Source organism: Drosophila teissieri, chromosome X (assembly GCF_016746235.2).
Source record: "Drosophila teissieri strain GT53w chromosome X, Prin_Dtei_1.1, whole genome shotgun sequence".
Lineage (NCBI taxonomy): Eukaryota > Metazoa > Arthropoda > Insecta > Diptera > Drosophilidae > Drosophila > Drosophila teissieri.
This window is the reverse complement of record NC_053034.1, coordinates 6,137,654-6,151,842: the sequence shown is the minus strand read 5'-3', so window position 1 is coordinate 6,151,842 and position 14,189 is coordinate 6,137,654. Positions and strand designations below refer to the sequence as shown.

Sequence of the window (14,189 nt, the reverse complement as noted above, 5' to 3'; positions counted from 1 at the left end):
ACAATAATAAGAACGAGGCATCTTTATCATCCGTCTGTTGATTGTAGAGTAATGCATTTGAACAACGTGGTTAAGCAAGCGGTAATTAACTATTGGCCCTTCTTGATGACGTGCGCCAAGTCGTAGACGCCACGCACAGCCTTCAGCTTCACGCCGGGCACGTCCTGCAGTCGCCCCACGCGGCACAGCACGATGTTGTGCTCCTGCAGGTTGTGCCCGATGCCGGGTATGTAGGCCACCATCTCCTTGCCGGTGGACAGGCGCACCAGCACGCACTTTCGGTTGGCCGAGTTCGGCTTCTTCGGTTTCTTGATCAGCGTCTTCAGGACGACGCCCTTGGCGAAGGGCTTTCCATCCAGCGGCTGGCGCGGCGGTCGCGTCTTTACGTGCGGTCCGCTGCGGTGCATCTGCTGCAGCGATGCCATGCCACGGATGGCGGTCTCATAGCTGCTCTGGATGGCTGGAAAGAACAAAGGGAAGACAAGTTAGTTATGTCGTTTACTGAATAAGAGCGCAACAAAATAAACTTGGGGGCTATCTCCATCCGCAGAAGTTTCACTTTAAACTACGCCACCGTCGAACTTGTGGGTCCCAAGCAAAGGATATGCGCCCAGTAAGATGGTCATTCCATGACTTCATGATCAGTCTAAGATATGCAGGGGTGGGAGCGAAAGAGATCGGTTGAAATCAATAAAGCACGACTGTACCCGGCATCGAAATGCGGACAAAAGGGTCACTTCCACGGACAGTTGGTCAGTGATTGACAATGCCCGCTGGTTCTGTGCTGGCTGGCGGGCTGGCTAGCTCCTTTGTCCTGCGGCTAATCTCTGTGGAAATCGAGAATTGTGGAATGGCGTTGGCGGCTGGGCGATCATAATTGCAGCCAAATGACGCGCAAGCATGGGAGCATTCGCATTCGCTCCGCATCCTGGCAAGCCTTTTTGGGCCAGAAACAAAGCGTTTTCAATTAAAAATATGCCAAAATGCCACACACACAAGCGGCAGGTAATAATTTCCATATGCAGCATTGCCGGACAAACAAATCCGCCACCTTTTGTCCTCTTGTCCTCTAAACGGCGACCTTTTTTTTGCGGTTGTACATTTCCATTGTTTCTGCGCTTTTCCTCCGTTTTTCGGGGTGACAGGTTTTCAATTATTTTTCCCATTTAAAGCGGGGGAGCTGCGGAATGTGCATGTGTGCATCTGCATGTGAAACTGGCAATGAAAATATTCGCAGGCGAAAAGTGCGGCCGCCACGCGCTCATCAAAAAGAGTTGGGAAAATGCAAGTTGGGACATGCAAGGGAAATGCATGCAAGTCGAGGGAAAACAAACACTTATGCGCTCCCCGTTTATTTGATGTTCGCTGCCCGGCGGAAGGGTTGCAGAATGCGCCAAGTCATGGGCTCTTGAGGGGCAGTGCCTGCGGAGGAGCGGCTCATGCCCACAGAATCGGTTTTAAGTGCTTTTTCCATTTAAACTTGAAAGTTAAGTTAAACTTACCCTGCGAAGCCAACTGTTTCGTAATGCCAAAGGATTGCCGCAGGAAATTCATGCTTTCGGAGTTCCGCTCAGCCTGTTTGTGTTGCCAGCCGTGTCTCGAGTTGGTGGTGCGTGTTTGGTAGCTATTTAGTCGGCTTTTTGTGTTATAAAACCGCTAAAATAACAAAATAACTCATAATCTAATTCCAATTCAATTCTAATGTGACAATCAGCTGTTCTAGAGGTGGCACAGCTTTCGATAGTCACGCATAGCTGTCATGTATGGTAAGTGCACTCGCTAGACAGGGTGGGTGCAATCGCTAGACGGGGTGGGTGCATTCGCTAGACGGGGTGGATGCCTTCGCTAGATGTGGTGGTTGCACTCTCAGGAATGGTGGATGTCCTCGATAGATCCGGTGGGTGCACACGCTAATGACAAGGCTGCCAGACTAGCTCCCCTAGAGTTGCCAGATGAAGGCGGGATTTTTAAAACAGCAATCCAAAGTAGCAAAATCCCAGTATTTCAATTTCCCATTATAAAGACGCAATAAACGTAAATATGTTTAAGTTAAAGATTCACTTTTTAATTTCAAGACTCGCATATCCGTTTAAAACTGCCGCCTCGGAACTTAAATATAGTTTAGGATGCTTTCCATTTGGGTTCTGTGTATTAGTCACATCTAGAAAGGTAGTGCCTTAAAATGCTAGATAGTTGGTTTGACTTAAACGTAAATTAGTTCCTAATTGAACTAATCAATTCGAGTTGTTGACGCCTACACGGCAATAAATAAATAACGCTATGCTACAGGGCTTAGTCGAGATGAATTTCGGCCCCCCGAGGGATGCACAAACCGAAATAGTTAAATGAATGGTAAAAAAAAAACTTAACATTAGTAATTCTACTGACTATCTGGCCGGCAGCAACGAGAAAAGTGTTACATTACCAATTACTTACACTAAAGTTTGTATATTTGTAATATTTTTAATCAATCTTTACCTAAACAAAGCCAAGCAGCTTTAGCGTTTAACGACTTAGCTGCTTAGCTGTTTTTTTTTTTTTTCATTAATTATGTCTGAATGTTTAGACCAATTTAAACGTTCTTCTTAAACGAAATACATTTACTTCACTAGATCTTTTCTCGTTCGTGTTCTAGCGCAAACTTATTTGAGTATATTGAACTGTAGAAACATCTTTAGATGGCAAATTCCCTAGTGATAAGCTTATTGATTGGCCAAATTGATTGGTTTTTGGAAAACTAAACAGTACCGGGTGCCTGGTTGGTGCCTTAAAGCTAAAATTCGAGGGTTTCAAGCTGCTCTGCCGGCCTGTTCTACGATTACCTCAATAATACACATCTAGTTGCGGATCCTTAAGTCTACTTGAAACTGTCTGTCGTTTGGGGAACTACTTTCGCTTGCGGCTTAGGTATATTTCTCCTCGTTCTGCTGCTCCTCTTTGGCGAGCCATCACACCTCAATACTGTTCAGACTGCCCGACGAGATGTTGTCCGTGTGGCTGCCCAGTCGCGTCCTCTTGATCATCGCCCTGCTCGGCATCGGCGATCTCTGGACTCTGGGACTCCCTGGTACGATGGGTATGCCCACCAGGCCACCCGGGTGGCCGGGATGGTGGTGCAGATGCTGGTGGTGCGGCGGCAGGTTGTTGTTGTTGTTGTGATGACTCAGGCTAATATTGAGATTGCTGTGGCTGTTGTGCACCTGCTGGTTGCCCGAGGTGCGTCGCTGTCGCCGCAGAGATGGGATCCTGGTTGGCGTGGGTGTGCCCTCCTCCAGATGGTAGCCACCTGGCTGCTGGTGACCCCTGACACTGCGCTCCATCATCGGCGAGGGCTGGTGCGTGGGTGCCTGCTGGTAGTAGGCCGAGTGTGGAGGCACCGGCGGCGGCTGCTGGTGGTAGTCCAGTCGCTTGTGCATCAAGGTGGGCGTGCCAGGCGGATGGTACGGCTGTGCGTGGTGCAGGCCATTCTGGTGCAGGCCAGTGTTGTTCTGTGGAGCATTATGGAAGAACAATTAGCAACGACAATTAGCAGGGAAACTGGGGGAATCGTTTCTTCATGAGTGAGAATGAATGACAATGTTGACAAAACAATATCGGCTGGGGGTTGGCTTCTCCTGGTTGCGGAGGAGGAAAAGCAATAGCACATGGGAGGTATATGCACAAACCAACAGCAAGGTGATGACCTAAACTGGTATACAGTATTGGTTCTGGTATTGGTATTGGTATAACCCGTGTGCTATTGTTTTCGATCTCAATTGCAGGCTTACTTGGCCAGCGCCGTTTGCTGGTTTTTTTGGCAGCGGAGGTAGCGGCTTGCTGGGCGCCTCCAGCACCGCATTCTGAGCATCCTGCTGCTCCTGGCCGGGTTCGTGGTGGAGATTCAGTTTAATGGCAGCGTCGCAGGCCTCCAAAGTTTCGCACGAGGACGAGGCAACCGCCGGAAGCCCCCTATCGTCTTCGTTTCCGTCCTCATCCTGCTGCTCTTCCGCATTCGGCCGCTCCAGGGCTAGATCCCTGGCAATGCAGTTGCCATTGCCATTTCCATTTGTATTTCCATTTCCGTTCGCCAGCGGCGGCAGGAAACGCAGCTCCATCACGTTGCGGTTCTGGAACATTGGACGCTCAATTGGCGGGCGAATCTCGACGAGATTTGGCAGAGTAACCAAGCGAAAGAGACAGAGACAGCGAGAGAGAGGGCAAGCGAGACAGAGATACCACGTTCGGAGGGGTGTTTACAATTTGAATTTCAGTTTGAATTTGAATTTTGACCAACCAACCAGCGAAAAGTTTTGGATGAAGCTGTGTGAAAATTGGGCTCGAGTTTAGACCCGGAAGTACGTGGTTTACCTTATCGGATGCCGTTTCCTGGGCCAGCGGATTGGGCGTGATGTTCATCCGCGGAATCACTCCGTTGAGGCGCCTCACATCGCCACTCTTGTGGTGACCACCAACTCCCAGGACGGCGGAGGTAACAAAGTCCGCTTGGATGTGCTCCAATTGCGGTTTGTTTTCATCTACGGATGTAGAGATTTACTTATATAAGTACGTGGCTATCGTAAGATGCTGATCCCGCTCCTTTAAGCTGCACTTACCCTCCGGTTGAGTGTTTTCCCGCCTCTTTAGGCATAGACAGACCACCAGCGAGGCAATGAGCAGTAGAATGCCTCCGCCGGCGGCTCCTGCGATCACTGGATACACGGAGTTCTGATGCTGGTCCACTGTCTTGTTGGCTGGCACTGGCGTCGACGAAGATGAAGCAGGCTGCTCATGGGCTTCTGAAAAGGCACAAAAGTTACAACATATTTCTATGATAGACAATAGCATTCCTGGGATGAACTCACTTCTGGTCCTGGCTTGCCGAATTGCACTGAATTCAGAGGCTGCGTCGGAGTTGAACGATTGCAATTTGAACTCATAGGCGGTTCCTGGACGAAGAAGGTCCATTTTGAAGCTCCTGCTCCTTGCGCCATCCACCGTGGCCTTTAAATATTCCGCTGCTGAGTCCGCTGGCCTGTAGTAGACATAGTACCCGTCTATATCCTCATTTTCTGGCGACGACCAATGGAGCACCAAGGCCGACTCGGAGAGGGTCTCCACCATGCGCAGTTCTGGCACTGGCAGATCCGACTGGGCGGTTCCATTCTGCAGGAAAAACTTGAGCGAGGTGTTGCCCTCCTTGTTGTCGTTGTTGGAGTACACCGCCACGATCCGGAAGCGGTAGTACTTGCCGGCGGTCAGTCCCGTAACGGAGGAGGTGAAGTTCTTGGGCGGATTGCCCATCTCATACTCCCTGTCCCGGTTCCGCGCCCGCCAGTGACCGTTTCCCTGTCCAGGTCCGGATCCGTGGGCATGGGCGTTTCCGTACGGAATGTTGTCGCTGGTCGTCTGCCAGTTTTCTCGCCGATTCTTCCCGTCGCCCAATTTGCGATACTGCACCTTAAAGAAGGTGATCTGGAGTCCAGAGTTTTGTGGCACACTCCAGCGCAGCATTACGGACTCGTCCGACAGCCTGGTGACATTCGGTCGCGATGGCGGCACCATGCTCGCTGTAACAAGCAATTTAATTAGGTTTATTTCACATAATTACGTTGCTGATGTTTCTATTTGTAATTCTTAGTATTTGAATCTCTGGCGTTGCCAGATCAACGATTATCGATATACATTTTAATACGAAATCGATGGTAAGGAGTAAAACTGGATCACTTCTTTTCAGAACACATATGAAAACTAAAATATTGATCAAAAAATAAATTTTTGTTGTTCTTTCAATGTAAATTGTAAAAAAAATAACACAGAAGTAAACTTTCTAAAGTGAAAAACAAAAATAATCGATAATAGATATACGGAGCAATACTTTCAGTAAGCACGCTATCGATTAGTATCGATTAACCAAGGCATCGATAGCAACTCTCGAAAATCGATATCATCGTGAGTGCTCACCCCAGCTCTAACATTCGAGTGAAAATGTGTGCGTGTAAGAGATTTATTTATTGAGCGGCGACTTTCGGGCGTCCCGTTAATCGGACTAACTATTTTATTTATTTATGTAAACAAACGCGAGCCGAATCAAGTGCAATATAGAATTAGCGGCTATATGTCAAGTGCAAGGAATACGAAGACGGCGACCAAAAAGACTCACACTGACGCACACTAACACACGGGCGCGCGCGCTGCTGCGTCTGTGTGTGTGTGTGTGTGCCTGCCACTACTGTGTGTGTATAAGTGTATACAGCTAAGAAGAAGCAAGAACTCAAACTCAAGTGAAAAACTCAAAACAAACTCAAATGTCGGCGCAGGGTGAAGGGGGCGGTGCTGGCGGAAGCGGTGGCGGTGGCGCTGGTTCGGATGGCGGCGGCAATGCTGGGCAAAGCTCCACTGGGAGTGGCACAGTGGTGGTGACCAACGGTGGCAACTCGTCCGCCAAAAACCAGCTGCCTCTCACCCCGCGCTTCACCGCCGAGGAAAAGGAGGTCCTGTACTCCCTGTTCCATCTGCACGAGGAGGTCATCGACATCAAGCATCGCAAGAAGCAGCGCAACAAGTACTCCGTCCGCGAAACATGGGATAAGATCGTCAAGGACTTCAACTCGCACCCACATGTGAGCGCAATGCGGAACATCAAGCAGATCCAGAAATTTTGGCTCAACTCCAGGTGCGGAACACAGTGGTTGACAATTAGCTCACACAAATCCCACCGCTCCAAGCTCTAGCTTTTAACACACCTATCTCGTGTTTTTGTTTGTTTTTAGACTTCGCAAACAGTATCCGTACAGGGATGGTACCTCCTCAAATCTCAGCTCTGGTAGCGCCAAGATCAGCTCGGTATCCGTATCTGTCGCATCGGCGGTGCCCCAGCAGCAGCAACAGCATCACCAGCAGCACGACAGCGTCAAGGTGGAACCCGAGTACCAGATTAGTCCCGATGCCTCCGAGCACAATCCCCAGGCGGACACATTCGACGAGATCGAGATGGATGCTAACGATGTGAGCGAGATCGACGAGGACCCGATGGAGCAGCAGCAGCAGCAGCAGCAGGAGGCTCAAGCCCAAGCCCAGGCCCAGGCCCAGGCTCAGGCCCAAGTGCAATCCGCCGCCGCCGAAATGCAGAAGATGCAACAGGTGAACGCGGTGGCAGTGGCTGCGGCGGCGGCGGCCAATGCCACCATGATCAACACCCACCAGATCAACGTGGACCAGATCAGTGCTGAGAAACTGACTCTGAATGATCTACTGCATTTTAAGACCGCTCGCCCGCGCGAGGAGATTATATTGCAGATTAAGCACCCATCAGAAGCTACCGGTGAGATTGTAGACCTTTGCTTAAAGATCCCCATTCTTTATAAGCTAAATTGTTCCTTTCCGTTCGTTCAGCCACCCAGATCCATACAATACCCACCCAGGCGCAACAGCATCCAATGGCCACAATCACCGCCGGCGGCTACAATCAGCAGATCATTAGCGAGATCAAGCCGCAGCAGATCACTTTGGCCCAGTACCAGGCTCAGCAGCAGCAGCAGGCCCAAGCGCAGGCTCAAGCTCAAGCGCAGGCTCAGGCGCAAGCGCAGGCACAGGCCCAGGCTCAGGCACAGGCCCAACAGCTTGCCCAGCAGCAACTGGCTCAACATCAGCAACTGGCCGCCGCCGTCCAAGTGCATCACCAGCAGCAGCAGCAACAACAGGCGGCCGTTGCCGTCCAACAGCAACAACAGGCAGCAGCGGCGGCGGCGGTTAAGATGCAACTAACTGCCGCCACGCCCACGTTCACCTTCAGCGCCCTGCCCACAGTTACGGCTGCCACGACGGTGCCCACGGCGGTTCCAGTGCCCGTGGCCACTGCATCATCGACATCTGGGAACTCAGGGGCGGTCAACACATCAACGGCCTCCTCCGTGAGTATCAACAACACCAGCCTGGGCGGAGGAGGAGGAAACGGAGCCGCCAATTCATCTGCTGTCGCTGCGGACAGCTTCGAAGAGCGAATGAACTACTTCAAGATCCGCGAGGCCGAACTGCGCTGCAAAGAGCAGCAGCTGTCCACGGAGGCCAAGCGCATAGAACTCAACAAGGCGCAGGATGAACTCAAGTACATGAGGGAGGTGCATCGACTTCGAGTCGAGGAGCTCAAGATGAAGATACGCATCCTGCAGAAAGAGGAGGAACAGCTGCGGAAGTGCTCCAATTCATGAGGGCTGGAGGACATTAGCGACGGCGACGCCGACGGTGACGACGATGAGGAGGACGCGGATACCTACTTGGATCGCTTCAACCCTGGGGGCTTTTAGTTCTTTAGTCTTAGGTCTACAACTAGCATCTACTCCTAACCCAAATCCCCAATTCCCCTTTTCCCTTTCCACATACATTTTTTTGTTAAGGTTTTTTTTCTAGTTGTCGCGGGGTGGGGGACAACGGTGCGACTTTAGTCCATCGCTGGCCAGGATTACCGACTAAGCCATCACTAATTGTAAATCGCAATCAATCAATTATACAGACACGCAAAATACAGTGGGCGTGGCCAGCTAATCCACGATGTAAACTTAGGCATGTCTAATGTTACTAAAACCTGTGACCTTTTTCTTATGGAAGCCGAATCGAATCGAAAACGGATTTACGAATATTTAGAATATTGAATATTTCAGATTGGCACTCACCTTTAAACTTTCGCCTGCCGCTCTTGTTCTTGGAGCCACCAGCTGGAGTTGACGAGGACCCCATTCCACTGTTCGATTCATGGACTGGCCACACGGGCACTCCTCCGAGGGGTTCCTCATCCTCGCCAGTGATTTCCAGGGGATTCACACGCAGAATGTTTCCCTCGCTTATCTGCAGGGGGTTATGAAAGTTGATTAGAATTGGCCATCTACTACTCCACTAGCACCACTCCAAGCTTACCTCTCCCAAGATGTTCTTGGCGAAGCACTGAACCACGCCAGCGTGGCGCTTTTGCACTCGCTTCAGCTGCAGACTCCGGTTATCCACCACGGCCTCCGGATCTTTGGTGGCATCCTCCCCGTTTATGAGCCAGTAGATATCGGGTTGGGGATTCCCCGAGGCGGAGCAATCCAGTAGCAAGGGGTTGCTCTCGTTCGTCAGAGTGGCGGCAGGTCCTCTGAGGATTGTGGGGCGCTGCAGAACACTCAACTTGATGGTGTGATCGATGGGTGGTGCAATGCCATTGTCCAGCATGCAGATATAGGAACCCTGATCCTCGGGCCGCACATCGGTGATTTGCAAGCCGTAGGGCAGGATGTTGCTTCTGTTGTTGTAGATCCCAACCACGTTGGGACTACTCCAAATGACCCTGGGTCGCGGGGATCCCACGCCAGGACACTCGAGCACCACCGTTTCTCCCGGACGAGCCGAGTACTCGGTGGGTGGACGTTGTAGAAAGTACGGCGGCGTCCTGTCGGTGTAGTCCACTCTTAACTCGATAGTTTGGGGGAGCCTAAGCTCATCGCCTGTTATGGAGTTCGTGGCCACGCACGAGTAGTTACCCGCATCCTTGGCGGTGACCGTGTCCAAAACCAAGGCCCCCGCAGCGCCAGCAAGCAGTTCCGATTGCGGTAGCTTCTTTCCGTTCCTGTAGAAGCTCCAAATGGCCGGCGGATTGGACACTACGCTGCCGCAACGTATGAGCAGGCAGTTCTTGGGCGCCACACTCCAGCGTATGGAACTTCTAGCTGCCATGGATCCCTGGCCTCCGTCCAATGCAATCGAGACCAAGGCCAAGCGGGCTGGCGTGGAAGCCAGTGCTCCTGGGCCATACCAAGCCACACACTGGTAGTCTCCTGCCGCTTGGGCAGTCACATAGATGCGCAGTCGCCAGGCAAGACCATCGCTGCCGCTGGTCACGTTGTAGCCAGCCGCGGGTCTCAGGTATCGATAGGGCTCCGCGGAATCACTGCGTCTGAATCGCCACTCCAGGCGATCTGGTTTGAGATTCAGCTCGCACTCGAAGACCACCTCATCTCCTTTGGGGGCCACCGCCGATTCGGGAGCCCGCTCAAACAGAACGCCCAAGGTGGTTGCCACGGAGGAATTACTGTCGCTGGCTTGAAGTGTGCAGATGCTCGTGGTCATCAGTAGGATAACCAGAACTAGCCTGAATTCAGCCATCGCAAAGCGGATGCCACTCTGGAATAGGCAGACAAAAGTTTCGAAGGGTTAGAAAGATTGTACTTAACGCAGTATTATAACTCTGTCACCCCATTCCCCATCATATTCCCATTCCCATATAAACTCTTGAGAGATCGCTGACCATTTGACAGGCGAGGAATGCGACGGAGAGTCTCTGAGTCTTGGACCCTACTGTACCATTCAACCTGCTCCTTTCTCTGCTGCTGCTGCTGCTGCTGCGGCGGCTGCTGCTGCTTCTGCTACTGCCCCAACTGCCACAAAAGGGGGCGTGGCAACGGAAGCAGTCGGGCCAGGCAATGTGCCATTTAAACTGGAGCTCCAGCTCCGCGCACCCAAGGACTCGTCGTCCCGGACCCAGATTGTTAATGGCGTGTCATTATTATGAGCTGCCCTGCCCTGCCCTGCCCTGTTTCTCTGAACTGGGGGAGCGGGAACGGAAAGGAGGAGGACGGATGGGGATCCAGAACGGGTTGGTCGAGCGTCTGGCCTGCGACAGTTTGGAGTTTGGGGGCCCTCGATTTGAAATTTAAACGATGCCACAACACAAAAGCGCGCGCGGAATTCCAGGAAAACGGCCGCCCTGTCGTTAGGCATCCACCTCGGTCCTGCCCCCGGTTACTCCCCCAGCTGCCCCCTGCATCCTCGATCCTGTACAGATACAAAAAAAATGCAATTTTAATGTAGCATTAGCATTGACCACATTACTTGAATCATCGTTTTACAGGCAGCGACGATTTAAGGCCTAGAGAGCACGAGATTTTTGTTTAACTATTTAGTTTGATTTGGGGAATATTTGGTTGGCCTAACAAGCATGTCTAAGAGGGCCATAAGTGCATTCAATTGGTCACCACACCACAGGGAATTTGTTCCCTGTGTAGCAGTCCCTGCAGGGAAACTCCTGATGCACATAAATCGCAAAGCGGCTCCCATTTGATAGTCATTATTGGTCCGAAGGCGCGTGCAGCTGCCGATGCTGCTCTTGTGCTCCTGATGTTGCTGTTGCTGTTGCTGCGGCTGTTGCAGATGCTGCTGCTGCTGCTGGTGGTGGCCACTTGTTAACCCAAGGAGCAAACCGGACTGCCTACACACGAGCAATCCAACAGCAAAACACGGAGTCGCAAACCAGCTCGCCGCTGATTTAAAACATCTGACAACAAAAGTAAAGCGCGAAATTGACGCAGGTTTCTGTGCCTGCCCCTTCAGCAATCCGCATCCACTTGTTGCTGTTGCTCTTGCTGTTGCTGTTGCTGTTCCTGTTGCTGGTTGCGTGTGTTGGAAATTAATGCGCATTCCTGGGCCAAGAGCAACACAAGCTACAAACAAAAAAAAACCCACAAAGACTGAAAACTGAAGCAAAGGAAATGAATGGGGAGCGCTGCAAGAATCCATAAAAAAGTGGAAAAAGAGTCAACAAACCAGCAGAACGAAGAACGAAGAACGCAGAAGTCTGGGACAGATGCGCTGCATTGGCCCACACAGAAAGAAAAGATGCAATTCGAATGGCTCTCATCCGTCATAAGGAAAGTGAAAGAATAGATTATTTGAGTAATGCTAAATGCATTCAACTACTAGGTGTTTCCCCAGCCAGCGTATCTGTATATCACTCTGTACGAGTATAATAGCCGCCACTGTTAACTGTTAACTGTCAACTATTGTGGCTTAAATCAGGCAATTTACTTATGTTGCTAGTGTTGCTAGTTCCTAACATGTTGTTTCCATTGTTGTTCGGCTGGCAACATGCCGCTGCTGTGCATTACCATTACAACTATTACCCACTGCAATCAAACATTGATTGCCTCCATTGACAACATGCAATTTGTGTTGGCCACCAGCCACAGGCCACAGAGCTGCAACTAGCTGCAAGTAGCAATAAACACCTATTAGTTGGCTCTTAATGGGCAACATGTTGCTGCTGTGAAAATTGCAAGTCAAATCACATGTGGCTAACAATTAAGCGATTGTTTTGTGGCCACAAAGAACACTGTGTTCGAACTTCCAACTGCCATGGTGCCATAGTGAGTGGGATTATGAAACGGCAGCAACATGCTGCTGGCCGCTACTTGCAACGGGGGCAACTGTTGCTAGCCGCTAGTTGATAGTTGATAGTTGCTAGTTGCCGCAAGCAGATGTTGCAGATGCTGCCGTGCATTATTCACCATCCGACCAAATATGGCCAATGATCTTGGATCGCTGTTTATGGTTGTTGCTGCTGCTGCTGCTGTTGCTGTTGATGTGGTTGCTGTTATTGTTGGCAGCACAATTAATTGGTTGTTTGTTTTCGGGCCAGAAGTTAATTTGATTAGCCGCGGACAACGACAGCCTCCTTTTGTTGACTCACTCGACTCATTCTATTCACGGACATCATAAGGCGCGACTAAGAAGGGTTATAAATCAAAGCGGGATGCCAAATTAAAAGGCATTAATTAATGGCAAATAAATACATATGTTGATCGACGTCGTCTTCATCATGGAAGCGACCACCAGCGATACACTGCGCAAAACGAGCACTATGTGCTCCCTTGCCAATATGATTTATGGCTATCACTTCCCAAAAGGCCAAGTTCTTCCCCTTCACTAATGGCCAAAAAGCATTTTGCTATACTTAAATGAAATGACAAGCACTTTGGACACAGTGCCAGTGTTTATACGCTTGTATATTCATACTCGTCTTAATCTAAAGCTGATCTCTTCGGAATCAGCAATGCTGATTAAGTCGTTCGCCTGTCTGCCTAGTTTTGTAATATGGGAAGATTATGATTATGAATTCCATTGGATTCCATTGGATTTCTCAATGTGTACTATCTTAGTGACTGTCTGTCTGTTTGTTTGCCTGCCAGAAATTAGCATAAAACTGTTAGAAAACCCATTCAGCGATGGCCTGGGCGTGGCGCCCGGTGTTTGAGACAATTGAATTGAGTGGCGGAAGAGTGGAGGGTCTTCACATCTGGGGTGGGTCCCAAGTTCCAAGTCCCAAGTCATAAGTTCCAAGTCTCCAGGTCTCGGTTCTCAGAGCTCGGATCTCAGGCCTAAGACCGTGTTTAAGTTCATTAAATAAGTGCGAGGCGTAACGAAGGAACATCCACGATGGTGGTTTAATTTATCCATATCCATATGAGTGCTGTTGTCATAAGAAATACCCCTTTCCCCCGTCCCCGTCCCATTCCCCTCCCCGGATCCCCTGCTGCACTTGGCCATTAGCCGCGGCAGTTAACAGCTTGTAAAACACTAACACCTGCTACAAGTTGTCGTTGTTTTGTGGTTGGTTACTGCTACACCGGACCGGGTTCAATAAAACCTGAGAGCCAGTTCATCATCATCATTGCGATCATCAGAAACAGTTGCTGGCAGAAAAGGAGCAATAGAAAAATCACGAACTACAAAACCCCCAATCACAGTGGCAGATGATTAAGGCAAACCCATCGCGGGTTATTAAATTCCGCAAGAGAAAATTATGGTCTACTTATTGGAACAGTAGTTTTCGCAGTGTCACCCTCTAAAGTCATCTTCACGTTGCTGAGCTTAACAAATAATTAACGTTGTATTATCTTGGGTGAATTTTAAACTCCACTTTGCTGTCGAAAAGCCGATCATATTATTATTAAGGCTTATTAATATCACATGTCATGACATTAATTCAATTTGAAGCCTGGCCATTATGTGACGGTAATTTTCTCCAGAACTCCGCCGTCCACTGTGCACGGTCTCCACTGTACGCTCTCACACACACTCACATACACACACAGGCGGAAGATATCGGCGAAAATTCTTTAGCAATGGAACCTGTTTTGCCAGCCGGAGAAGAAGCAGCAGCTGAAATCTTTTTTAAAGCGCGACCGGAACCGGAGCCCAAAAACATGATGCCAAGCCACACACACACACACACACGCACACACACCAGTATCCATCCAGACCAATACACAGGCAGCCGGAGAGAGAGAGACAACAGGAGCGCTGTGGCGCCCAAAGAGGGGCCTTTAAGTCGGTGAAGAAGTGGTGAAGAAGTGGTGAAGAAGTGGTGAAGAAGTGGCGCCCAACGTGGGGCCCTAAAGAAAGGG

The 14,189-nt window shown here is 50.2% G+C and overlaps 3 protein-coding genes across 5 annotated transcripts in view; 1 reads left to right on the top strand and 2 right to left on the bottom strand.

Moving 5' to 3' along the window:
* Positions 1–20: 20 nt before the first annotated feature.
* LOC122623223 (40S ribosomal protein S12, mitochondrial) lies at positions 21–1,722 on the bottom strand. The gene is made up of 2 exons (XM_043802241.1): positions 1,503–1,722; positions 21–460 (listed from the first exon to the last, which is right to left on the bottom strand). The coding sequence occupies exons 1-2, from the start codon at positions 1,552–1,554 to the stop codon at positions 90–92; spliced, it is 423 nt and encodes a 140-aa protein (XP_043658176.1). The 5' UTR covers positions 1,555–1,722; the 3' UTR covers positions 21–89.
* Positions 1,723–2,043: 321 nt separating this feature from the next.
* LOC122623826 (interference hedgehog) overlaps positions 2,044–14,189 on the bottom strand; it is a 28,001-nt gene continuing 15,855 nt past the window's right edge. For 2 of the 3 annotated variants that reach the window (XM_043803172.1, XM_043803171.1), the window contains exons 4-10: positions 8,890–10,131; positions 8,649–8,820; positions 4,842–5,546; positions 4,593–4,775; positions 4,348–4,514; positions 3,768–4,106; positions 2,044–3,488 (exon numbers count right to left, since the gene is read on the bottom strand). In XM_043803172.1, coding sequence (XP_043659107.1) covers positions 2,949–3,488; positions 3,768–4,106; positions 4,348–4,514; positions 4,593–4,775; positions 4,842–5,546; positions 8,649–8,820; positions 8,890–10,113 — 3,330 coding nt within the window. In that variant the 5' untranslated portion in view covers positions 10,114–10,131 and the 3' untranslated portion in view covers positions 2,044–2,948. The remainder of the gene's footprint in view (positions 3,489–3,767; positions 4,107–4,347; positions 4,515–4,592; positions 4,776–4,841; positions 5,547–8,648; positions 8,821–8,889; positions 10,132–14,189) is intronic. The other variant, XM_043803173.1, reaches the window with a different exon arrangement.
* LOC122623827 (regulatory protein zeste) lies at positions 5,941–8,526 on the top strand. The gene is made up of 3 exons (XM_043803176.1): positions 5,941–6,652; positions 6,750–7,300; positions 7,372–8,526. The coding sequence occupies exons 1-3, from the start codon at positions 6,285–6,287 to the stop codon at positions 8,184–8,186; spliced, it is 1,734 nt and encodes a 577-aa protein (XP_043659111.1). The 5' UTR covers positions 5,941–6,284; the 3' UTR covers positions 8,187–8,526.

Bases quoted from the DNA above. Each gene is read 5' to 3' on its own strand.
- LOC122623223 (XM_043802241.1), bottom strand. From the start codon at position 1,554: ATGAATTTCCTGCGGCAATCCTTTGGCATTACGAAACAGTTGGCTTCG. The intron at 461-1,502 runs GTAAGTTTAACT...TGTTCTTTCCAG, and splicing joins GAAACAGTTGGCTTCGCAGG to CCATCCAGAGCAGCTATGAG.
- LOC122623827 (XM_043803176.1), top strand. From the start codon at position 6,285: ATGTCGGCGCAGGGTGAAGGGGGCGGTGCTGGCGGAAGCGGTGGCGGT. The intron at 6,653-6,749 runs GTGCGGAACACA...GTTTGTTTTTAG, and splicing joins AAATTTTGGCTCAACTCCAG to ACTTCGCAAACAGTATCCGT. The intron at 7,301-7,371 runs GTGAGATTGTAG...CCGTTCGTTCAG, and splicing joins GCACCCATCAGAAGCTACCG to CCACCCAGATCCATACAATA.